Raw genomic sequence first — 23,150 nt, 5'->3', positions numbered from 1 at the left:
GGTAACAGTTAAGTCAGTTCATTCTTATGGAAGATTGGAGTCTCCTGGGTGAAAAATTTATGAAAACTGTAGTATGTCTTGTCCATTGAGGAGGTAAGGTTGCTTATGACTAGGGTGAGACTTTCTCTGGAAGAAAACTAGAATTACAGGTAAGGAACCTTTCCTTCTCTTCCAGGGGATCCACATCTATAGCCATAAGCACTGAACTGAATAGCAAGCCCATCCCATAAATGAGCAGACAAGAAATAGGGACAGATCCAACAACCATCCAAAAAGATTCCTCAAAGAAGCCTGTCCTACTTGAGGTGGAACAGCCTTTAACAAGCTGTTTTTACCATCCTGAAATGTTTTTACTATGAATCGTTTATAGAGCACTGTACAACACCAGCAACACTCTAAGGGGGTCATTACAACATTGGCGGTAAAAGCCACTTACCGGCGTGCAGAAGACCGCCAATACACCGCCGCGGCCGCGGAATTCCGCCACAGCTATTATGTCCCACATCTCGGAATCCGCTGAAACTCAGACACCCACACAAGTCCGCCACACCAAAGGTCAGTGATAAACTGGCGAAAACAAATCCTCCACCGTCACGCCAACAGAAACACGCCCATGCTATCACGAAACACGAATCCAAGCGGCGGTCTTTCAACCGCGGTATTCCATTGGCGGTACACACCGCCGCGCTCAAAATACACACACATCTACAAAACACCGCCACATTGGACAATTCCGAATACACACACCTGATACACATACAAACACCACTCCCACACACCAAACACAATATAAAACACACACCCACATCACCCACAAACCCCTACGACCAAAAATTAGAGACGAAGGCGACAGAGAGATAGCACAGCAATAGGCAACTCCACCACACAGAGGCACACAACACCATCACCCACACAACATCCACGCACAAAATACCACACACCACTACACATCACCACACTCATCACCACATACACCCCACACACATCACCTACACCACCCCATGGCACGCCAAAGACACCCCAGGTTTTCAGAGGAGGAGCTCAGGGTTATGGTGGAGGAAATCGTACGGGTAGAGCCACAGCTATTTGGATCACAGGTGCAGCACACCTCTATAGCTAGGAAGATGGAGCTATGGCGGAGAATCGTCGACAGGGTCAACGCAGTGGGACAGCACCCAAGAAATCGGGAGGACATCAGGAAGAGGTGGAACGATCTACGGGGGAAGGTGCGTTCAGTGGTCTCCAGGCACAACATCGCGATTCAGCGGACTGGCGGCGGTCCCCCACCTCCTCCCCCACAACTAACAACATGGGAGGAACAGGTCTTGACCATTATGCATCCAGAGGGCCTCGGAGGAGTCGGTGGAGGAATGGACACTGGTAAGTCTAATCTTAACTATCATATCCCCCACCCTACCTGCATGCTATCACACACCCCCACCCTCACCCCCTCCCCTATCACTCCAACTCCTCACTAATGTACTAATAACACAAACCACACATCCCAACACCAAGCCCTGCATGACACAACAAAGCATGGACATCCCTCAATAAAGCATGCCCACTGCACATACCCATAACACCCCCCCAACCATCATCACACAAGCCCCCACACAGGAATGCTAGCACTGGGGTACACGCTCACCCACCTATTGCACACCATGACACACACACATGCAATAATCATGCTTTTACACCCCTGCAGGACCATTACCTAACGTCACCGGACAGGAGGGTCCAGACATCTCCACCCCACCCACAGAAGAGGTCCACAGTAATGATAGCAGCTCTGGCCAACTGAATCCAGATGACCAGCCTGGACCATCCTGGGCCTCGGGACAGTCTGTTCCCCTCGCACAGGCACAGCCCACCACAGACCTTCCACCCTCTGGTAACACCAGCACAGCACCCACCCAGCGGGCCCATACCTCCGTACCCAGGACACGTCAATCAGCTGTGTGTCCACCACTACAGGGAACCCAGGATAACCCACCACCCCAACAACAACAGGGACCTGGGGGTAGTGGCAGTGGGCACACGGTCCAGGGGACGGAGGCCCAGGAACACAGGGGAACTGGGAGGGCTGCTGTGCGACAGGAGGCGGACAGGCCAAGGGAACCCACTCTCCACGAGGCCCTCTCCTCCATCATGGGAGCATACCACCACTCCCAGGAGACGATGGCAACGGTACTGGCCAAGTTTTCAGGAGACCCAGCGCCTGCAGGACGAACAGTATTTGGGGTTCAGGGAGGAGCTCAGAACCATCAGCTCCGCCCTGGGCACCATCGTAGGGGTGCTGAAGGACATAAAGAAGACCATGAGGGACACCGTGGCACTCCAAAAGGCCCCTGACACTAGCCTGGACGATGAACTGCCCACCACCTCCGCCGGCAGTAGTGGACAGGACACCCCGCCACAGGACCACCACACCAGCACCCCACCCCCTGCAGACGGAGAACCACCACGCAAGCGGTCCCTGAGATCCAGGAACAGGACAGAGCAAGATGGCAAGACCCCTGTCAGGAAATGAGACCACCCTGATTGTCACCCCACTGTCCCACTTTGTTACCCTGTCCATACTTGAACTGCCCCAGCTCCACTTCCTATGCCCAGATGGGCAGTGTACCTGTTAGACTAATAGACTGGACTCTGCCATGGACATCCTCCACCATCCCCCATCACCATTTTACAACCCCCCTCCATTTTTGAGCACTTAAATAAACATCCTTGAAACACAAAACAATCTGGAATCAGTCTGTGATTTAGTAAAAATGTATTATCAATGACAGTGTCATAATGGGTGTACCATAGTAAAGCTAGCGCACCTATGTCACATCACAAGCCCTTGAAGTATGCAGGCAGTTGACACGCAGGTAACCACACCTGTGAAACCGTAATGGGACGGTACAACTCAGTTACCAAATAGTGATTTAAATCGAAAAAAAAGGATAGAGGTAGACGTGTGAAAGTTAATGTAATGCTAAAAATGAAAATGTTCTCACCTGTGTGTCACTGGAAATATTGCTGTATGACTGACTCCCTGTTGTCGTTGTCTTCTTCATCAGCTTCATCCTCATCACTGTCCACAGGCTCCACAGCTGCTACAACACCGTCATCGGGATCATCCTCCTGCAGAAAAGGCACCTGGCGTCGCAAAGCCAAAATATGGAGCATGGAGCAGGCGATGATGATGTTGCACACCTTCTTCTGTGAGTAAAATAGGGATCCACCTGTCATATGGAGGCACCTGAACCTGGCCTTCAGGAGGCCGAAGGTGCGTTCGATCACCCTCCTAGTTCACCCATGGGCCTCATTGTACCGTTCCTCTGCCCTGGTCCTGGGATTCCTCACTGGGGTCAATAGCCAGGACAGGTTGGGGTAACCAGAGTCCCCCAATAGCCACACCCGATGCCTCTGGAGTTGACCCATCATATCAGGGATGCTGCTATTCTGCAGGATGTAGGCGTCATGCACTGAGCCAGGGAACATAGCATTTACCTGCGAGATGTACTGGTCTGCCAGACAGACCATCTGGACATTCATCGAATGATAACTCTTCCTGTTCCTGTACACCTGTTCACTCCTGTGGGGGGGGACCAGAGCTACATGGGTCCCATCAATAGCACCTATGACGTTGGGGATGTGTCCAAAGGCATAGAAGTCACCTTTCACTGTAGGCAAATCCTCCACCTGAGGGAAAATGATGTATCTCCTTACGTGTTTCAGGAGGGCAGACAACACTCTGGACAACACGTTGGAAAATATAGGCTGGGACATCCCTGATGCCATGGCCACAGTTGTCTGAAAAGAGCCACTTGCAAGGAAATGGAGCACTGACAGCACCTGCACGTCAGGGGGGATTCCAGTCGGATGGCGGATGGGTGACATCAGGTCTGGCTCCAACTGGGTACATAGCTCCTGGATTGTGGCACGGTCAAACCGGTAGGTTACGATGACATGTCGCTCTTCCATTGTCAACAGGTGCACCAGCGGTCGGTACACCGGAGGATTCCGCCATCTTCTCATATGTCCCAGCAGACGGTGCCTACGAAGGACAATAGCGAAGAACCAGTCATTATTCCTCCAGGTATGTACCCACAGTCACACACAAGACTACACCACTCACAAAACCCTTCCTGTATGTGTGTTGAGTGTAGGCCTAGCTATGTGTGACGCAGTAGTAAATGAAGCCATGTGGGCCCCTGAAATGGCGGCTGCCTGACCTCTAAAGTGGGACAATGGGATTGTGGGGTAACTGCGCTGGCGTTGCACACCGTCGCGGTAGGCGTTCGTAGACCGCGCGCAATGCTGCATTGGTTAACATTGGACCCTATGGGTCCCAGGAGCCAATGAACAGGTGCGCTGACGGTGATGATGCGCACCGCCGCGGACGTCACCGCCATTTTCTATCTCTTCAATCATTAGATACCTGACTGCAGGTGCTGCTGTGACCTTGGTCTGGAAGCGACGATGGCTGCTGCGTCTGGGGAAAGGGCCCCTGCCTTCACTGCACAGGAGTTGGAGAAACTAGTAGACGGGGTCCTCCCCCAGTACACGCTACTCTACAGTCCTCCAGACCAACAGGTTAGTACACTGGGAGCACGTTGTATGGGCTAGGCCTGGGTGGAGAGGGCTGGTTGGAAGAGGGAAGGGGGCAGAGTTCATAGAACATTAATGCATGGGAATGAATGGGCCACATGGCCAGAGTAGGGAGGGGGCCACTCACAACGACGGTGCAGTTGGTAATGACTTTTCCTCTTTCCTTGTGCATGTTATGTAGGTCAGCGCCCACCAGAAGAGGGACATTTGGCGTGCCATCGCCAAGGAGGTCAAGGAGGTCCGGACCCTGGGGGCCCACCAGAGACGGGGCACCCACTGCCGTAAGAGATGGGAGGACATTCGCCACTGCAGCAAGAAGACGGCGGAGGCTCAGCTGGGGATGGCCTTCCAACGTGGGAGGGGTGCCCGTCGCACCATGACCCCCCTGATGTTCCGGATCCTGGCGGTGGCCTACCCGGAGTTGGATGGGCGCTTGAGGGCATCACAGCAGACACAAGGGGGTGAGTACACTCTCATTCTGCGGACTTTGCGTGCAGTGGAGGTGTCTGGGTGAGGGAGGTGGGCTGTGGGTGTCCCTAGGCCAGGGCGAGTTCGGTAGGCAAGGCCCCTCTGTAATGTAGGCCATGTGGCACTCTACCCCACCTCAGCAGATTGCCAAGTCGGGGTATAGTTGCCCCTGTGGCATCCATGTGCGCAGATGTCCACCATTGACATATAGGCCATATTCCAGAAATTGCATGTGCAGAGGGCAGGAGCACAGCGTAATGCAGGGGGCAGCTGCGTTTGTCTTGTCCGCCAACTGTAGCGGTATGCCATGCACTAAAACCCTCTTTCTTCTGTCTCCCCCCCTTTTTCTGCTCTCCCTGTCCTTTTGTACATCAGCATCAACAGGCGGAGGTACAGTGGCACCGGAGCACGAGGGAGCTGCATCCCACATGGCCATGGAGGGCCACACCATGGACTCTGAATGCACCAGTGGGACAGAGGGCGAGGGGAGCTACACGTCGGCCACCGGATCACCAAGCAGCGACACGGACTCGTTCGACGATGTGGGCTCCCTTGTGGTGGCGGCACCATCTGTGCCCCCCACTTCTACAGGTACAGCCGCCACCTCCCCTACCAGCACCTCCCTCCCAGCAGCCCCTCAGCGTTCGCCCCGTGCCCGCTCACCCAGGAGGGTGGGCATCACCTTTGCCCCAGGCACCTCAGGCCCTGCCCCAGTCACCCCTGCTGCCATCAGTGAGGAGGCAATTGACCTCCTCAGGCCACTCACTGTTGGGCAGTCTACCATTGTGAATGCCATCCAGGGTGTAGAACGAGAGTTGCAACACAGTAATGTATTCCTGGAGGGCATTCATTCTGGTCAGGCTGTCCTTCAGCGAACCCTGCAATCTTTGGCCTCAGCACTGATGACAGCCATTGTCCCTGTGTCTAGCCTCCCCCCTCCAACTTCCTCCACCCAGACCCAATCTCCTGTACCCCAGCCCATCCCAAGCACACCTACAGACCAGCATGTACACAAGTCAACACACCCAAGTAGCTCAAGCAAACATAGGCACCACACACACCACAGGCACTCACGCAAGCCTCAGCCACCTACAGACACAACAACATCCACTGCCTCCACTGTGTCCCCCTCCTCCTCTTCTCCCTCCTCACTCCCAGTCTCGTCTACACACACACCTGCATGCACCACATCTACAGGCACCATGAATCGCACAAGGAGACCCAGCACCACAAGCCGCTCACCTGCACTCACCACCTCCACTGCCATTTACACGTCCCCTGTGTCCTCTCCCAGTGTGTCTGTGACGCCCCCTCCCAAAGTACACAAACGCCGGCAATCACTCAGCCAACATCCATCCACCTCACGACAGCCTCCAGTACCTGCACCTGCACCCAAAACAGCTAAAGTGACACCTCCTACAACCACCTCCTCTTCCTCCACTCCCAGACCCCCTCCAGCTACCCATCCCAGTGTTCGTCAGAAACTGTCCCGCTGTAAAGTTGACCTTTTTGCCCCCACCCCACCCCTCCAATTCATCAGTCCCGTCGTAGCACCTCAGCCAAAAAGCCTTCAATACCAGTGGTGCCTGTTCAAGGTTTTTGGAGTGTACCGGCCACCAGGGCAGGCAGTAGGACCCGGAGCCAAGGCACTGGCAGCCCACCCCCTGTAAAGGCTCTAAAATTGGAGAGTGGACGACGGGACCGTGTTAAGACTCCAGGTGGGAAAACAACTGACATGGGTTCCAAGGGGATTGGAGAGTCAGCTGTGACTCCACCAAAGGTGGGGAAGGGCCAGAGGAAGTCTCCCCAGCCTGTTGTGTCACGGCGGAGAAGTGCGCTATCATTTCCGGCGGTCGAGACACAACCGCCAGCACCGTTGTTACTGGTCCAGAGACCACCGCCAGAGTCACAGCCCAGGAGGGCCCAAGTATCGTCACTGGTCGGGAGACCACCGCCGGAGTCACAGCCCAGGAGGGCCCAAGTATCGTCACTGGTCAGGAGACCACCGCCGGAGTCATTGCCCAGGAGGGCCCAAGTATCGTCACTGGTCCAGAGACCACCGCCACCGCCGGAGTCAGTGCCCTGGAGGGCCCAAGTATTGTCACTGGTCAGGAGACCACCGCCGGAGTCATTTCCCAGGAGGGCCCAAGTATCGTCACTGGTCCAGAGACCACCGCCGGAGTCAGTGCCCTGGAGGGCCCTGGCTGCTACAGCCCCGCTGGGCAATGATGAAACGTCATGCCACACACCAATGTCTAGTGTAGAAGACGTCATGCCACACACCAATGTCCAGTGTAGAGAACGTCATGCCACACACCAATGTCCTTATCAGAACCGCCATGTCAAAGCACCGCTGAACAGGGCAAAGACCGCCATGGCAAAGCACCGCTGAACAGTCCTGAACCGCCATGGCAAAGCACTGCTGAACAGGGCAAAGACCGCCATGGCAAAGCACCGCTGACCAGTCCTGAACCGCCAGGGCAAAGCACCGCTGAACAGGGCAAAGACCGCCATGGCAAAGCACCGCTGAACAGTCCTGAACCGCCATGGCAAAGCACCGCTGAACAGGGCGAAGACCGCCATGGCAAAGCACCGCTGAACAGTCCTGAACCGCCATGTCAAAGCACCGCTGAACAGGGCAAAGACCGCCATGGCAAAGCACCGCTGAACAGTCCTGAACCGCCATGGCAAAGCACCGCTGAACAGGGCAAAGCCCGCCATGGCAAAGCACCGCTGAACAGTCCTGAACCGCCATGTCAAAGCACCGCTGAACAGGGCAAAGACCGCCATGGCAAAGCACCGCTGAACAGTCCTGAACCGCCATGGCAAAGCACCGCTGAACAGTCCTGAACCACCATGGCAAAGCACCGCTGAACAGGGCAAAGACCGCCATGGCAAAGCACTGCCACATCAGGCATCCTTATCCCATGTGCAGCTGGGACAGTGACAGGACACGACCTTTCACCGGGAAACTCATCCAGTCTGGGGACCAGTACCCCCCAGTACCAGTAGAGACCTGCATCAACTTGTGAGACTGTGGTTTTGCACTCCCCAGGATGGCACAGTGGGCAAACCACCCACTGTATAGACTTGAGAGACTGTGGCTTTGCACTCCCCAGGATGGCACAGTGGGCAACCCACCCACTGTATAGACTTGAGAGACTGTGGCTTTGAACTCCCCAGGATGGCACAGTAGGCAAACCACCCACTGTATAGACTTGAGAGACTGTGGCTTTGCACTCCCCAGGATGGCACAGTGGGCAAACCACCCACTGTATAGACTTGAGAGACTGTGGCTTTGCACTCCACAGGATGGCACAGTGGGCAAACCAGCCACTGTATAGGCTTGAGAGACTGTGGCTTTGCACTCCCCAGGATGGCATAAATGGGCATGGAGCCCCGTCGTGGATCTGGCTTTGCAGTTATCCGGCTGAGGTGCTCCCCTTCCCTTCCCCCTGAGGTGCCTGTAGTATTTCTATCTGATGCCCCGCAGTGTTCTCTCCGATTGTGGTCAGGTATCATTTGTGGGCCTCGCCCATGCATTTTTGGACTGTTGGTGCACGGACATTGTTATGTACATATCTGCAATACTTCTCGTATTGTATATAATTATGACTGATTTTCAAATATATATCTGTATATTTTTGTATGACATGTATATTGGCACATTACATAGTTTGACCGATTTTCGCTTTGTGTATTCATTTTTCTGGGGGGATTGTGGGTTGTTACAGTGATTTTTTGTGAATGCATTGGTGTGTATGTTGTAATATATGAGGGTGGGGGTGTTTGGTGTGTGTCCCCCTAACTTTTGCCTCCCCCATGTCGTAGGTGCAGTACTCACCGTTGTCTGCGGCGCCTACGTAGCTGTTGGTCGTAGAGGAGCAGAAACACAAGGGTAGGGAGTATTTGTAGTTCCGGCTCCATGGATTCCCCGTTCCTCGTGGGATATGTTCAGGTGAGCGTTTTCCCATAGCAAAAGCTGTTTCCGCCGTGTTTTTATCCACGGCGAATCGGCCGCGGAAAAGGTGGCGGATTGGCGGGTTGTAATACTGTGGGCGGTACATTGTCTTCCGCCTGTCTGTTGGCGGTGACCGCCGCGCTGCTTGTCTGTACCATCGTGGCAGGCGAAGTGTTAAAGTGGCTGTCTTTGTTGGCGGTTTCCGCCAGGGTCATAATTCCCTTTTTTTTGTCCGCCTGCCTGTTTGCGGTATTTCCGCTGCTTTAACACCGTCCGCCAGGGTTGTAATGACCACCAAAGTGTCTTCCTGCAATGGGGAGTACCCTGGCTTGATCTTTTCACCACTGATAAGAATGTGCAATGTTAGCACTTTTGCACGCTGAAGTTCCCAAAAAGGCTGTTTTACAGAAACACATTCGCCTGGAGTGGAGCACAGTCCTCCTGTTTGTCTTCCTGCCGCTACACCGGGCCCAAGTTATCCTAGTGGTTCCAGATTGGGCCAGGAGAATGTGCTACCTGGAATGTCTGGGCTTGAGCACTGGCCTCCGATCAGGCTGCCACTTAAGGCAGGTCTGTGTTGCAGCAGCAGGGCAGGGCTTTGCACCGGTCTCTACAATCTATACCTACATGTGTGGAGATTGAGCAGTGTCAGTTGACTGCATTCGATCTCCCTCCCGAAGTAGTGGATGTCATCCTTGAAGCCAGGCATCTTTATACAAAGTGGGACAAGTTTGTGGCTCAGTGTGGCAACCGTAGTATGGGCCTTCTGTAGGCCAAAGATTTCAGATGTATATTTGTTTGTTTTGTCTTTGGTTCAGCAAGAACTTGCTGTGTGCTATGCTAAAAGCTATTTGTCTGCCTTTGCAGCTATTGTGTTTGCTGGACCAGCCGTTCTTAAAACATTGTCTTCAAGTCATGTTTTGATGTGATTTCTTACACACAACACATCTGTTTCCTCCTAAACCCTTTGTGATGCCACAGTGCAATTTTATTTGTTCCTCACTTTTCTTATTTCACCCTGTAGAGACAACGCATAGCTGTCATCTGTGTCTCCTGACTGAAAACAGTCTTTCCAATTGCAAAAACGTCAGCTAATCACATAAGTAAGCTTCAGGCTCTGTCAGCCCAGCTGCTCTACGCCACCTCCTCCATATTCTGTGGAGTAGTCCACAAACGTCCCAAATGTGAGATCTGCACACTGGCACAGATAATTGTTTTTTGGGCCCTGTGTCAGAGAGTGCTGGCTTTGTCAACACACGAGTGCTGCAGGGTGGCGCTTACATGAAGCTCCAACAGTCACTTCTGGGTTAAATGAGGTTGATGCAGAGCTGCATGATGCCACCTACCCATCCACAGGAGCTATACTAAAAATCCTTCCAGGTCCAGCCTGGCGCTTGGAGATATTCCAAAGGTAGAGAATACACCAGGGGCTGAGCAGAAATATGTGCACCCATTTTCAGGCTCTCTTCCACTCAGTCTGGGGTTGTGTGGAGAATCTGTCCATAAGTGTTTTTCACATTGGGCCAGTATCAGCCTCTGACCCACCTATTTTTATCAAAAGCCTTGGTACCATCTGTGTATACTTAAGGTAGCAGATTATGCCCTCTGGTCAGCCTTAGTTTTAGTGTTAGATATGCAGGGACAGTGATGGCACCTGTGGGGATGGAACCATCTTAGCAAGAGCAGAGATTAAGTCAAAGTGGTAAATCTGATAGAAACCTCAGTTTCAGATTCCTTACCTTTGATTTTCCCAGGCATCAGGCTGGATCCAGAAACTTTTGCTGAGCAATACCCCTTGCATGCGCCTTCGGGTGGCTCCATTCGGCTCCTCGTGGCGTCAGAAGTGATGCCCCAGTCACCTATACATGCCCAGGCGTCAGTTCTTTTCCTTCCGCTCCAGTTAGCGCATAGCAAGAGATAGCTACCCCTCTGTCACTTTTTGCCAGCACTTTTTTCGACATTTTGTCGAGTTTTTCTTTGTGTGTATCGAGGATGTCATCAAGAAAGGCTGGGTTCAAACTGTGTGGTGCCTGTCACTTTTCCATGTCGGTTATGGACCCCGATCTCATTTGCCTCTGGTGCCTTGAGCGTGATCATGACTCCAAGTTGTGCTCCGACTGCCGGGCCATAGGGCCAAAGGCTTTGAGGGAGCGGTCCCTAAAGCTGCTTGCAGGCCTGCAGTCGGCAACACCGGCACGCGCAAATCCTAGGAAGTCTTGATCTTGGTTGAGAAGGAGGTCGCTGGACCACTCCAGGAACCCCAAGTCCTGTTCGTCCCATTCGAGGTCCTCTGGACACTCGTGGAAGAGGCACAAGAAGAAGAAGAAGCCCAAGAGGGCTTTGACTTCACCTCATCCATCGGTCGATGAGAGAAGCAGGGAACATCGACGTTCCATTCATGGTTCTGCAGAGCGGTTCCCAGTTCAACTGTTAGACTCCGCACCTCCCCCCGTTTCCAGGAGCCAGATCGACACCCGCTCAGATGAAGGAGTTTTATGAGCAGGCCAACCCCTCTGGTGCACCTTTGAGCCCAGCGGGGTTGGAGGTGGCTCCAACCGGTTGCACGCCAGTGACTTCAGCCTCGGCTCCAGTGCGGTCTCATGGATCTGATCCTGGATCTGGTCTGGTTCCTGTCGTACCCAGACCCGGTCCCAACGCCAATGCTCTTGGTGCCCACCGGCAGTGCCAGCCCCATTCTGATTCCCGATGAGCCGGAACAGCATTGCACGGCTACGATTCCGGCGCTAACAAGTGTCAGATCATTGACTGAGCCTTATTTTATGCCGCCAGGCATGGGAGAAGAGTGAAAGGGTCCACTGGACCCTTTAGAACACCAGTTGGAGAGTACTTTGGACTGGTATGAGGAGCTAGGAGAGGCCAGTGGTCTGAACAGCTCTCCTCCATATAATGGCTTGCTCTCTTTCCCAATCGTGGCTACAGAAGAAGGAGCTTCCTATGCAATGGTGGTGCGTAGTGCAGCGGAGGTCCTTGACCTCGAACTGCCCTCAGTGGCTGTCAAGATGAACATCTTGACAAAAGTGCTTCAGCCTGGGGCTTCTACATCAGAACCCCCTTCTGCTTTATAATGAAACACTTACTGATGTCCTGCTGGGAAATTGGTCCCAGCACAAGGGCTCCTGTTAAAAGGGCAATCGCCAACCGCCATCACCCTGCACCGGGCGACCCTAGCTTTCCCAGCCAACTCCTCACCCCTGACAGCTTGGTAGTCCAAGCCTCTACTTCCCATGTTGCATTCCCTTCCTCCCCCCCAGTCAGGGAATCCAAAAGGATGGGCCATCTTGGAAAGAAGTTGTTTTCTTCCACCAGCCTGGCACTGAGGTCGGTGAACACCTATTGGGCCGTTTCGAGCATACTATTTGGGATACGGTTGTGCAAGTGCTGCCACAGGTCCCAGAGAAGGCCCAGGACATATTCTCCCAAGCAGTAAAAGATGGGAGAGATGCAACTAAGTTCACCATTCAGTGTGGCTTAGATATGACTGACTCGCTAGGTAGAGAGGTTGCCTTGACAGTGGCTTTGATTACCACACCTGGCTGAGGACATCTGGATTTTCGGGGGATGTCCAGTGCCCTTCGATGGCACTCGCTTGTCTGGCGAGAAGGCAAATTCGGAGTTGGAGGACTTTGGGAATCTAGGACTATGGCCAAGTCCTTGGGCCTCGCAGCGACCCCTCATGCACCGTCAGCATCCGCCCCTATCGTGGCTATGGAAGGGGCATGGTACCGCGCCATCCATCGTCCCACGCAAACTATGCAGGCAATGTAAGGATGTGGGCGCGTTTGCTTCAGACCTAGAGGGTCTGCAGACCAGAAGTCATCCGCCACCCAGGCCCAGCCAGTTACAGCCTCAAAGCCCTCCTAGTTTGGAACTGCAAGCCCATGCTCACCTAGTTGGAGGGAGAATCTACCATCATCTCCTCCACTGGCAGTCCATAACATCGGACGCATGGGTACTGCTATGCCCTTCCTTTCCAATCCTTTCCTCCCTCCATACAACCAACGTAGGAACGGCTGGCAGAGGATCATTTGTCACTGCTCCGAGAGGAAGTTACAAGTTTCTTGGCCAAGAGAGCCATAGTAAGGATCCCGATATCAGAAGTAGGCAGTGGTTGTTATTCCCGCTACTTTCTGGTACCCAAAAAGGGTTGTCTCCTTATTCTAGACCTATGGACCATAAATCTCTTCCTCAAGAAAGAGAAGTTCAAAATGCTCACTCTATCTCAGGTCCTTTCTGCCCTTGACCTGGGAGACTGGATGGTAGAATTGGACCTGCAGGGCATCTATTTCCATACTCTCATTCTGCCTGCCCACAGACATTACTTTCGGTTCGTGGTAGGTCACAAGCACTTTCACTTCACCGTGCCCCCTTCAGCCTCACCAGTGCCCCCGGGTGTTCATGAAAGTGATGGGTGTTGTAGGTCATCTGCACCGGCTATGGGTTTCAGTCTTCCCCTAACTCGATGACTGGCTGTTGAAGGAGGGGTCGCCCCAGGCTGTTGTCTCCCACCTTCACACTATGGCGGACCTCCTGGATTCGCTGGGGTTCACTCTAAATGTGCCAAAGTCACACTTGATTCCATATCAGATGCTCCCTTTCATCTGAGCTATTCTGGACACAAAGCACTTTAAGGCTTATCCTCCCGAGTGGCGAATCCAGGGTATTCAGGCTTTGGCACCGATGTTTCAGCCTCTATCCTGGGTTTCGGTGAGAATGACTCTGAGGCTGCCGGGCCTCATGGCCTCCTGCATCCTGCTGGTCACTCATGCCAGATAGCATATGTGGGCTCTGCAGTGGGACCTGAAGTTCTAGTGGTCTCCCTGACATGGTCCAGATCTCGGAGGGACCTGCGAAAGATGTGCAGTGGTAGTTGACAAACCAATATTGGGTCAGAGGCAGATCCCTTTTCCTTCCCCAACCAGATCAGACAGTGGTGACTGATGTGTCAGTCCTGGGATAGGGCGGCCACATGGGAGAGGCAAAGATCAGAGGCGTCTAGTCTCCGGTGGAGTCCGGGCTCCACATCATCCTTCTGAAGTTCAGGGCGATCAGGCTTACATTGAAAGCATTCCTTCCCTCTCTCCAATGAAAAGTGGTGCAGGTGTTCATGGAAAATAACCCCCCCATGTGGTATTGCAACAAGCAGGGTGGGGTGGGATTATAGACCCTTTGTCAAGAGGCCCTGCGTCTCTTGACATGCTGGAACTTCTTGGCATATCCCTGGTGGTTCAACATCTGGCAGGTTCTCTGAACTCCACAGCAGACAAACTCACTCCTCAATGCATGGTCGATCACAAATAGTGTCTCCCTCCAGAGGTGGCGCAAGGTATCCTTCAGCAGTAGGGAGAGCCTTGGTTAGATCTGTTCGCCTCCGCAGAGAATGTGCAATGTCTGCTGTTTTGCGTATAGAAATTTCCAAGTTGGCTCTTGCTCGGCGAAGCTTTTCGTCTCGAGTGGAACTCAGGTCTCCTGTACGCCGTTCCACCAGTAGCACTTCTGCCCACAGTTCTCAAGACATCAAGAATGACCAGGCCCAGGTAATTCTTGTGGCTCCGGACTGTGACCCCAGAGCTTCTGAGCATGTCCATTGATTCTCTACTCAGACACCCTTGTCAGATCTTCTGTAGCGGCAGCAGGGGAGGGTTCTCCACCTGAACCTGTCCAGTCTTTTTGTGTGGAGACTGGGCAGTAACAGTTGACAGCTTTTGACCTTCTGCCCAAAGTCTGTGATGTTATCCTGACAGTCAGGAGTCCCTCCACCAAAATAGTATACTCCTATCGTTGTCATAACTTTCCTAATTAACCCTCTTTGGTTAAATCTTCCATTGTGGTGCAATTCCTTAAAGGTCTTACCCACATGTTCCCGCCTACCACGTTCATAATGCCCCAGTGGGATTTAAACCTAGTACTTACTTTCCTCATGTGTGCTCCTTTTGAGCCTCTTCAAAACTGTCCTGTTTTGTCCTCAGATTAAAAACAGTCTTCCTTATGGCCATCATCTCTGCACGGAGAGTGAGTGAGCTGCAAGCTCTTTCTTCGAAGCCACCCTTCATCTCTGTCCATCCTTACAAAGTAGTGCTTCGTACTAGGGCCTCTTTCCTTCCTAAAGTGGTCACGCCCTTTCATGTAGGCCAATCTATCACCTTACCTACTTTTTATCTGGCCCCACATCCCTGTGAGCAGGAACGACTCCACAGTCTGGATCCAATTAGAGCATCGGTGTTCTCCCTCAGTCGTTCCAAAGACTTCCGGGTGGACGACCAACTCTTTGTGGGTTATGTGGGTGCGAAAAAAGGACATCTCTAGATGAGTTGTTCTCTGCTTCAAACTGTGCTATGCTTTGGCTAAGAAGCAACCCTTGAGGGTTTGTATGCTCACTCCACAAGAGCAACAGCTGCAACCATTTCGTTAGCACACAGAGTTCCTGTTCTGGACACCTGCCAGGCAGCAACATGGGCATCCCTGCACACATTCACCAAGCACTACCGTCTGGACAATCAGGTCCGCAGAGATGGCTGTTTTGGCCGTTTGGTCCCACAGGAATTCCTAGTTTGATCATGGTTCACAGACTCACCTCCGTGGGTGGTATTGCTTGGGTATCTATTCTAAGGTAAGGAATCTGCAACTAGTAGTCTCTATCAGATGAAGTTACTTATCTTCAGTAACGATTTATCTGGTAGCGATATATTCTAGTTGCACATTCCTTACTGACCCACCCATACTCCCTGCTCTGCAAACTGATTCTAGGGACACAGACTCCCTTTCAGGGCCCTCATTCTGGCGCACCAATCTCAGTCTTCTTCATGGCTCTCCGCTTCTGGCGTGGAAAGTCGTGAAAAGAAACTGATGCCAGCATGACGGGGTGGTGCATATATACAACCGCGACATAATCACAGCGACCATGACTCCAACAACAAACGAGTCGACCGACGCCAACTGACAGCGCGCAAGGGTACTGCTCGCAGAAATATCTCTGGATCCAGTCTGATACCTGGGGGAAATTCTAAGGAAATTAATCTGCAACTAGAATATGTCTCTACCAGATAAACCATTACCAAAGGTAAGTTAACTTGTTCTTCAAGGTATTGTCTATAAAAAGTGATTGTGCACATCAAAAGCTGCTAGGAGTTGGAAAACAGTATAGTCATTGTAAGATTCCCCGCATCAATCAAGTTAAGAAGATTGTCTGTGACATAAAGCAGCACCATGTTCATCCCATGACAGGTGCAGAATTCTGACTGATTGATATCAAGACCTGTTTGGATTATCCAAATAATATTGAAGTCAGTAGATGACCACTTTCGCCAAGTCATTCCTTGGAACAGGATTACTTTCTATAGGATTTAAATGTCTGGATGACAGTGACTGCACAGTAAGCTTTTGTAATACAAGAAAAATAATTGCCAGTTTAGGTGGGGTAGAGAAAAACAATTGATGTTAATGACAGGTTGGCAATTGCAATAATTATCTGTCAAGTACCCCCTGGGCCAGTCTCAATGTTCACCCAAGAATAACAGCCATGTTTTAATTCTACAGACTTACAAAAGCAACAGGTTCCTTAATTTTTGTTACTGTGGTGGATTCAGTTGTGAAATTTGGTGGTTTTGAAGTGAGATAAGTATTCTGAGTTTAAAGATATTGGGAGTGTAAGCTGCAGCACACTTATGTGGTAGGTTGATTTTTTTGAGACACCATCAAATTTGTCTCCAAGAAATTACCTTGTGTAATTACAACATTCAGTGTAGGTCAAAGACAGTTCAAAGATATCAAGTATGCAAAAAATGTGTGTCAAGACCCATTGTGTACTCAACAGGTTAGTAGCAGTGTTGAAGACTGGGCTACAACTGATTAAAGTTCTGATGTTGCAATCAATACATTACTGCCAAGTAAACACTTGATGTTCTAATGTTACATATAATAAGTTAAGGGCAGTATTATTTTAAACTATTGAGTTATTGTTACAACTTATTCTAAACATGTTCAGTTAAATTTAGCTTCTTCTGTCTGTCTGGATGTATTTATCTCGAAAACTCCAAGGAGACAACAGATTGCTTTATGAAAGCTACAAGGCTTTATGAACCTTTTGATTGGATGGGAAACAAGGGAACTAGGCCATTGTTTCCCAAATGCTATCTGATCAGTGTGAATTTGGAGTTATAATATTTCCTGTGGCACAATTGAGGCATGGTTTAAAATCTGAAGAAGGCTCGACCTAATCTTCTGCATCAACTGAAACATGTTGAAATAAACCATTGTGCCACAGGGCAGGCTTTCTTAAGTTTATACTGTTAAACAAAAAATCTGTTACCTTTGTGTTTTTGGGTCTTGGGCGCAAGTCTATCATATTCTAAAACTATGCCAGCCTTTTCATGGCGTTTCGTACCGCCATGAAAAGGCTGGCGGGAGGGGGACTTGTAATTGCCTGGGCAGCGCTGCCCTGGGGGATTTAAACCGCCGGGACCAATGTGGCGGGAAACCGCTGGTCCCGGCGGTGCGACCGCAGCGGTCATAATTCCCCTGGAAGCACCGCCAGCCTGTTGACTGTGCTTCCTCCAAAACAGCCCTGGCGGGCGAAGACCGCCAGTGTTGTAATGACCCCCATTGTGTCTACTTGGCCAGTGTGTCTAGGTCATGTTAACTTACTAGACACCCCTCCTTTTAATATTAGTATAGAGTTTAAATTAAAGTCACTGTTACAGATGTAGTAAAATTGTCACTGGTGCCTGAGTTATAAGGATTAATTCAGAGACTCTATACATCAGTGATGTGATGGATTAACTGTCATGGTTGAGGAGACCTTACAGAAGTCATCGTTTTTTTCACAGTCAATTATTTAGACAGTGATATCTGTTTCTCTCTGTTTCTTTTGTCTCCTCAATTCTTTCACGTAGATGACCCTTGCTTGCTCCTTTTGTTTCCATTTCACACATTCAATGATTGCATTTATTTTTTCTATGTAGATGAGGGACGTAGTGGGAGCAGCTACTGCCGGACAGACATATTATCGTAGCTGTATGGATAGTACAATAAAATACATGACTTCCAACCGGATCCCCAAATCTGTTCAGAAACGCATCAAGATGTGGTACGAGTACACCTGGCATTCACAAGGCATGCTGGGTAAGACATTTTTTATAAATGTTAATATTATGCAAATGTACTATAAAAGGTGCACAGTGACTGGAATGTGTGCCCTGCACACCTATAACAGATTGTACAGTGAATACGTTAGTGCCAGGAGCACACCAAGAAAGCTATGAGTACACAGACACAGACAGCATTATGCTACCAGAAATTATATGCACTGTTGTCAATTTAACACCTCAGTGAGTTGTACCACATTACAAAACTTGATCAATGATCTTAGTTTTCACATCCGACGGGCTGCCTGGAACTCAAGGACAGGTGCTTTCTCCAAATTAATTATACCTATAGGCCACAAATGTCTTTACAGCATCCAGGTCCATTTATGCATTTAGTCCATTATAAAGGCTGATATATGGTTACTAAAAGAGTAGGCCACTCCACCTATAAAGAAACTCATACACGCGGTCTGCTGAAATAGTGCAGTAATTCGTTGGAGTCGTGATAGGATCTCCTGGCGTCACATCTCTTGCATACCGACTACGGGAAAAACAGCTATATCTCCAGCACGCGCTACAGCCCCCACGTTAAGCTTAACAACTACCCTTATAGTAACCAAATCTCAGTGGAGGTGAACAGTTAGTTACATGCGCCTTGTGGGTCCTGAAGAGGCCAGAAGTAAAGAGGCTGTAACGCGTTGACTATTCAATACCAGGAGTCCTTATTGCGTGCAGATTGATGTGTGGTGGCAAATGTCCATCAATTGTTATACAGCATAAATAACTACAGTGGACTGTGTTAAATGATGTCTTTATAATGGACTACCTGCATAAACGGACCTGGATGCTGGAAAGACATATATGGATAACAGCCGTTAAGAAAGTAAGACATAAGGAATATGTAGAGATGATATTTTGTTTTTAAGACTATAGGTGGTTGTAAAGGAATGTTTATTAGAAGAATTAAGGGTGGCGATTGGTGAATACCGTATAGAGTGAGCTATTTAAATTGATGAAAATACAAGAAATTATTATATTGAGACAATAATAATTTATGTTTTATTGATCCAAATGACAAATGTCTATTGAGTCCTCGAGAGTCATTTTTTTTTTTCTTATGAGTTGTTAGACTGCCCAGACTTAAGGGGGCACTATGGGGCAAACCTCTATATATGTATATAAAGTGTCAAGATTTGCGTCATGACTCATCAAGGGCCATATTGTTTACAGTACATTAGTCAAAAGATTTACACACCGAGCCCAGTAGTAACATAACGTAACACTTTCAACCTGTTATGAAGTGTGTTGTTCTTGCAGCATGTCCAAAAGTATCGAGAACCCACTTTATTGATTCTTTACATGGAGTTATTATTCCATAGAGCACATGGAGAAACAGCTGACACGTGTTTTTGAAAACCCAAGGTGGCGCCTGTCCAGAACGCCGTCATCTCGATCCTTTCATCGAGTTGAAGATTTGCTCATTAGAAATATGACTTTTTGCAATAAGAAATGACTTTTATTTGACCAAAAACGTAATGCCTTGAAAAAGCCCCAGGTAAATACACCACAAGGGGGCGAAACGCGTGTCGGCTGTTTCTCTATCTGAACTCCATGTAAAGGATCAGTAAATATGTTTGAACTGGAAACGCGGATTTGGCTTATCATTACTTGAATACAATTCGATACAGCATAAATAACTCTCGATTTTCTTAAAGTGGGTTCTTGATACTTTTGGACACTCTTTTCTGATCTGGGGTAATTTGGTCCATCCCCCAATTGACTACCCACTGACAAACAATCTGACCTGGGCACTTTGGAGGAAGGGAGAAATGGACCTTGGCTATTTGTGTTTGTTCTTGCAGCATGTTTCACACTTTTAGCCATATAACTGTTACGTTCTTCTAGTATGTGAGGGCACATGCACAGCAGCAGATTTTGCACAGCAACATTGTGTCATCCCTGTCACATGAGATCACTGAACTAGTGAGGTGCCTTAACCTCAGCTTCAGTGAACACCACTGTAAGTTCAGCACTGGTTGTAGCTGCTATCTAAGTTAGCGCTTTCACCTTTTCGCAGATGAGTCCGAGCTGATGGTGCAGCTTCCTGACAAGATGAGACTAGATATCGCTGTTGATGTCAACTACAACATTGTCAGCAAGGTGGCACTCTTCCAGGTATGTACAAATGGAGCTTTTTCATGCATTTCATAAAACAGCACCACAGGAACACTAGGTGTTTAACAAGGACCAGGCAGCTCACCCCCTTAGGAGCGCTGTAATGAACTGAACGGTGTTTCTATCGGGAGAACATATATCTAAACTTTAAGAAATGTTTTTTATTTGTTTACCCAATGGCAAGGCGCAAGGCCGGCTTTAGGGCTGTACAACCGGTGCCGCTGCTCTGGGCGCTGACCTGGCGGGGAGGTGTGGGGGGACACTGACCTCAGACGGGGCTCGTGCTTACCAATAACTTGTGATTTAAAAGCATCTGCTGCAGAGTTTCCTCTGCATTTAGCTTTCAGGCAGCAATAAAAATGTCAAGATAACTCTTGTGATTAATGTTTATGCTAGAGACAGAGATTGGAGTTTTGTCTAGTGGCAGTTTTGACTCGCCATAAAGTGGCGTAGAGGGTTAATATGCCTGCTACAAAGAACAGATCTGGTAGGGTGCTTAAATACAAACAAAAAAGTAGTGGCTAAAAAACAGATCTGTATTTTATGTGGATAGCTGAGTGGTTTAGTATAGCCAGCCTTTACTAGCACTTTAAAACAAATGAAATGTATGTGAGCGAGGGGCTATGGAGAGATGAGGGGCACTTTTGGCGGGTGGTAGTGAAGGAATCCATGGAGGAGGTCATGGGAGGGGGTGCCAACAAAGATTGTTGCTCCAGGCACCACCAGTGCTAAAGCTGGCCCTGGCAAGGTGTGAAAGTTCTAAGACTGAACTGCAGGGACACTCTATTGAGTACAGCTCATCAACTTAACAAGGACCGCCAGGTTAACATAGTAAATACCACTCCGAAATAACCTTGATCAAAGCTGCACAGCATAGGGGAACACCTCAAATCTCTTTTTGGATTCTGTGTACATCAATTCTTTGTTGTAAATAGATATTTTTTTCGTACACTTTTTATATACATTTTCAGGTACAGTAGGGGCATCTGTTAAGGTTTTACAACTTTTGGAACAACAGTCAGCATAGACAACATGGAAATGACGATTACAGAAAGCCCATTTGTTCAACCTTGGATGGAGTCTGTCTGGTCACATTGTATCTTTGTTCCTATACTCACTATGTACATCCCCTATCTTCTGCCATCCCCAGCTGCAGAAGACTGATCCCTCCCATTGTGTCCACCCTTAATATTGATCCAGAACATATCCTCAACACAGACAAACACACTATATGAGATTTCTCCCAACTACTCAGTATTTAGTGGTACTGATGGTAACAGCTTGTCTGTCGGTTTCAGTCAAACAGGGCCAAAGCCCCCACAGTGGTGGAGGAGTTGAGCCAAGTCACACCACTCAGTTGGATGTACAGTAGCTTCTGTTTAGCTTCAGATAGTAGCGGGGTCCCTGCATATATCAATCATTCCATAACAAGTATAACCCACAATCTGTGGTACCACTGGGAAAGTGCTGGCCATTTTGTTTGTTTCCTTTTGTGGGCTTCTGTCAGTTTTGTGGCTCTCAGGCATTGAAAACATATGTGCCACTCATCGCCAGTCATCATTCTTAAGCACAGCAGTTTAAAGCCCAGGAGTATCACCTCTGGAGTTGGGTTGTTCAGTGCTTTTTGTAAGGGTTCAGTGACTTCCTCCCAGAAGGGCCAGATCAGTGGGCAATTCCACCATATGTGCAGTGTCTCTCTCAGCTCCTTGCATCATCTCCAACATCTGGGGATTTGTTGTGGTACATGTGGTGCAGTTTGTGGGGGATATAATGGCACCCGCACCAGACTTAGGGCCACATATACGAACATTTGGAATTGCGATTTCCTAATTGCGATTCCCTGTGAATTGCAATTAGGAAATCACAATTCCAAACGTAAAAGAGTTCCTTTTGCGATTCCTAGTAGGTCGCAAATAGACCTACCTCATTTATATTAATGAGGTAGGTCTCAATTTGCGACCCACTGGGAATCGCAAAAATCACAGGGATGGTGGCCTGCTGGGTCAGCAGGCCACCATGTCTGTGATTGCTTTTAAATAAAGCAATCTTATTTTTCAAACGCAGCCCATTTTCTTTAAAGGAAAAGTGGATATGTTTAAAAAGAACAAAAAGAAACCTTTCAGTTTCATTTTTTAAGAGTAGGCAGTGGTCCGTGGGACAGCTGCCTGCTCTTAAAAAATGTTTTCGCATGCATTCGCAAAGGGGAAGGGGTCCCTTGGGGAGCCCTTCCCCTTCATAAATGGGCTTTGGTGCTAACTACAATTGTTTTGCAACCTCATTCATGGTCACAAAACAATCATACATACCATTCAGATTCGGCATGAGGAAGGGACGCCCTGAACACGTCCTTCCTAATACCGAATCACAAACCCCAAATTGTGATTTGGTAACAAGTTCCTGGATCGCAATTTGGGCTTTGTACATCCCAAAAGGCAATTTTGTAGTCAAAATGGCCGGTCTGTGAATCAGCCTGTTTGCAACTAGAAAAAATGCTTTATACATGTGGCCCTTAGAGTATTTCCCATCCCAGAGTTGAGGTAGAGGAGGAATGTAGTTCCCTGCTCAGTCTGCCCCAACATTCAGACGCTACTTGCGTAAATAAATGTGTTCCCATTCCCTATTGTGAGGCCACGTCTGTGGGGTGTTTTGTGTTAGCAGACGTTTATACAGCCTCAAAATTGTCCCCCAGGTGTCTATTAGTTCAGGGAAGAGGGTTTCAAAAAGTGTCTTGGCCCTGGTTGCTCCAGCTCAGATTGTGGGGTGCATTACTCGGTGCTGAATCTTGGCATAGCAGAGCCTCTCAGACTCCAGTAATCCAAATGATGTTGTATATTGCAAAAACTGGC

General features: G+C 49.5%; 1 protein-coding gene across 1 annotated transcript in view; it reads left to right on the top strand.

Annotated features, from left to right (window-relative positions):
* Positions 1–23,150, top strand: part of CNGB1 (cyclic nucleotide gated channel subunit beta 1) — a 1,925,718-nt gene that overhangs the window by 1,430,368 nt on the left and 472,200 nt on the right. Inside the window, exons 35-36 of the mRNA XM_069217388.1 lie at positions 18,007–18,166; positions 20,207–20,304. Coding sequence (XP_069073489.1) covers positions 18,007–18,166; positions 20,207–20,304 — 258 coding nt within the window. The remainder of the gene's footprint in view (positions 1–18,006; positions 18,167–20,206; positions 20,305–23,150) is intronic.

This window comes from Pleurodeles waltl, chromosome 12, assembly GCF_031143425.1.
Source record: "Pleurodeles waltl isolate 20211129_DDA chromosome 12, aPleWal1.hap1.20221129, whole genome shotgun sequence".
Classification (NCBI taxonomy): domain Eukaryota; kingdom Metazoa; phylum Chordata; class Amphibia; order Caudata; family Salamandridae; genus Pleurodeles; species Pleurodeles waltl.
The sequence above is the reverse complement of the archived record's forward strand: the minus strand, read 5'-3'. Positions and strand labels throughout refer to the sequence as shown.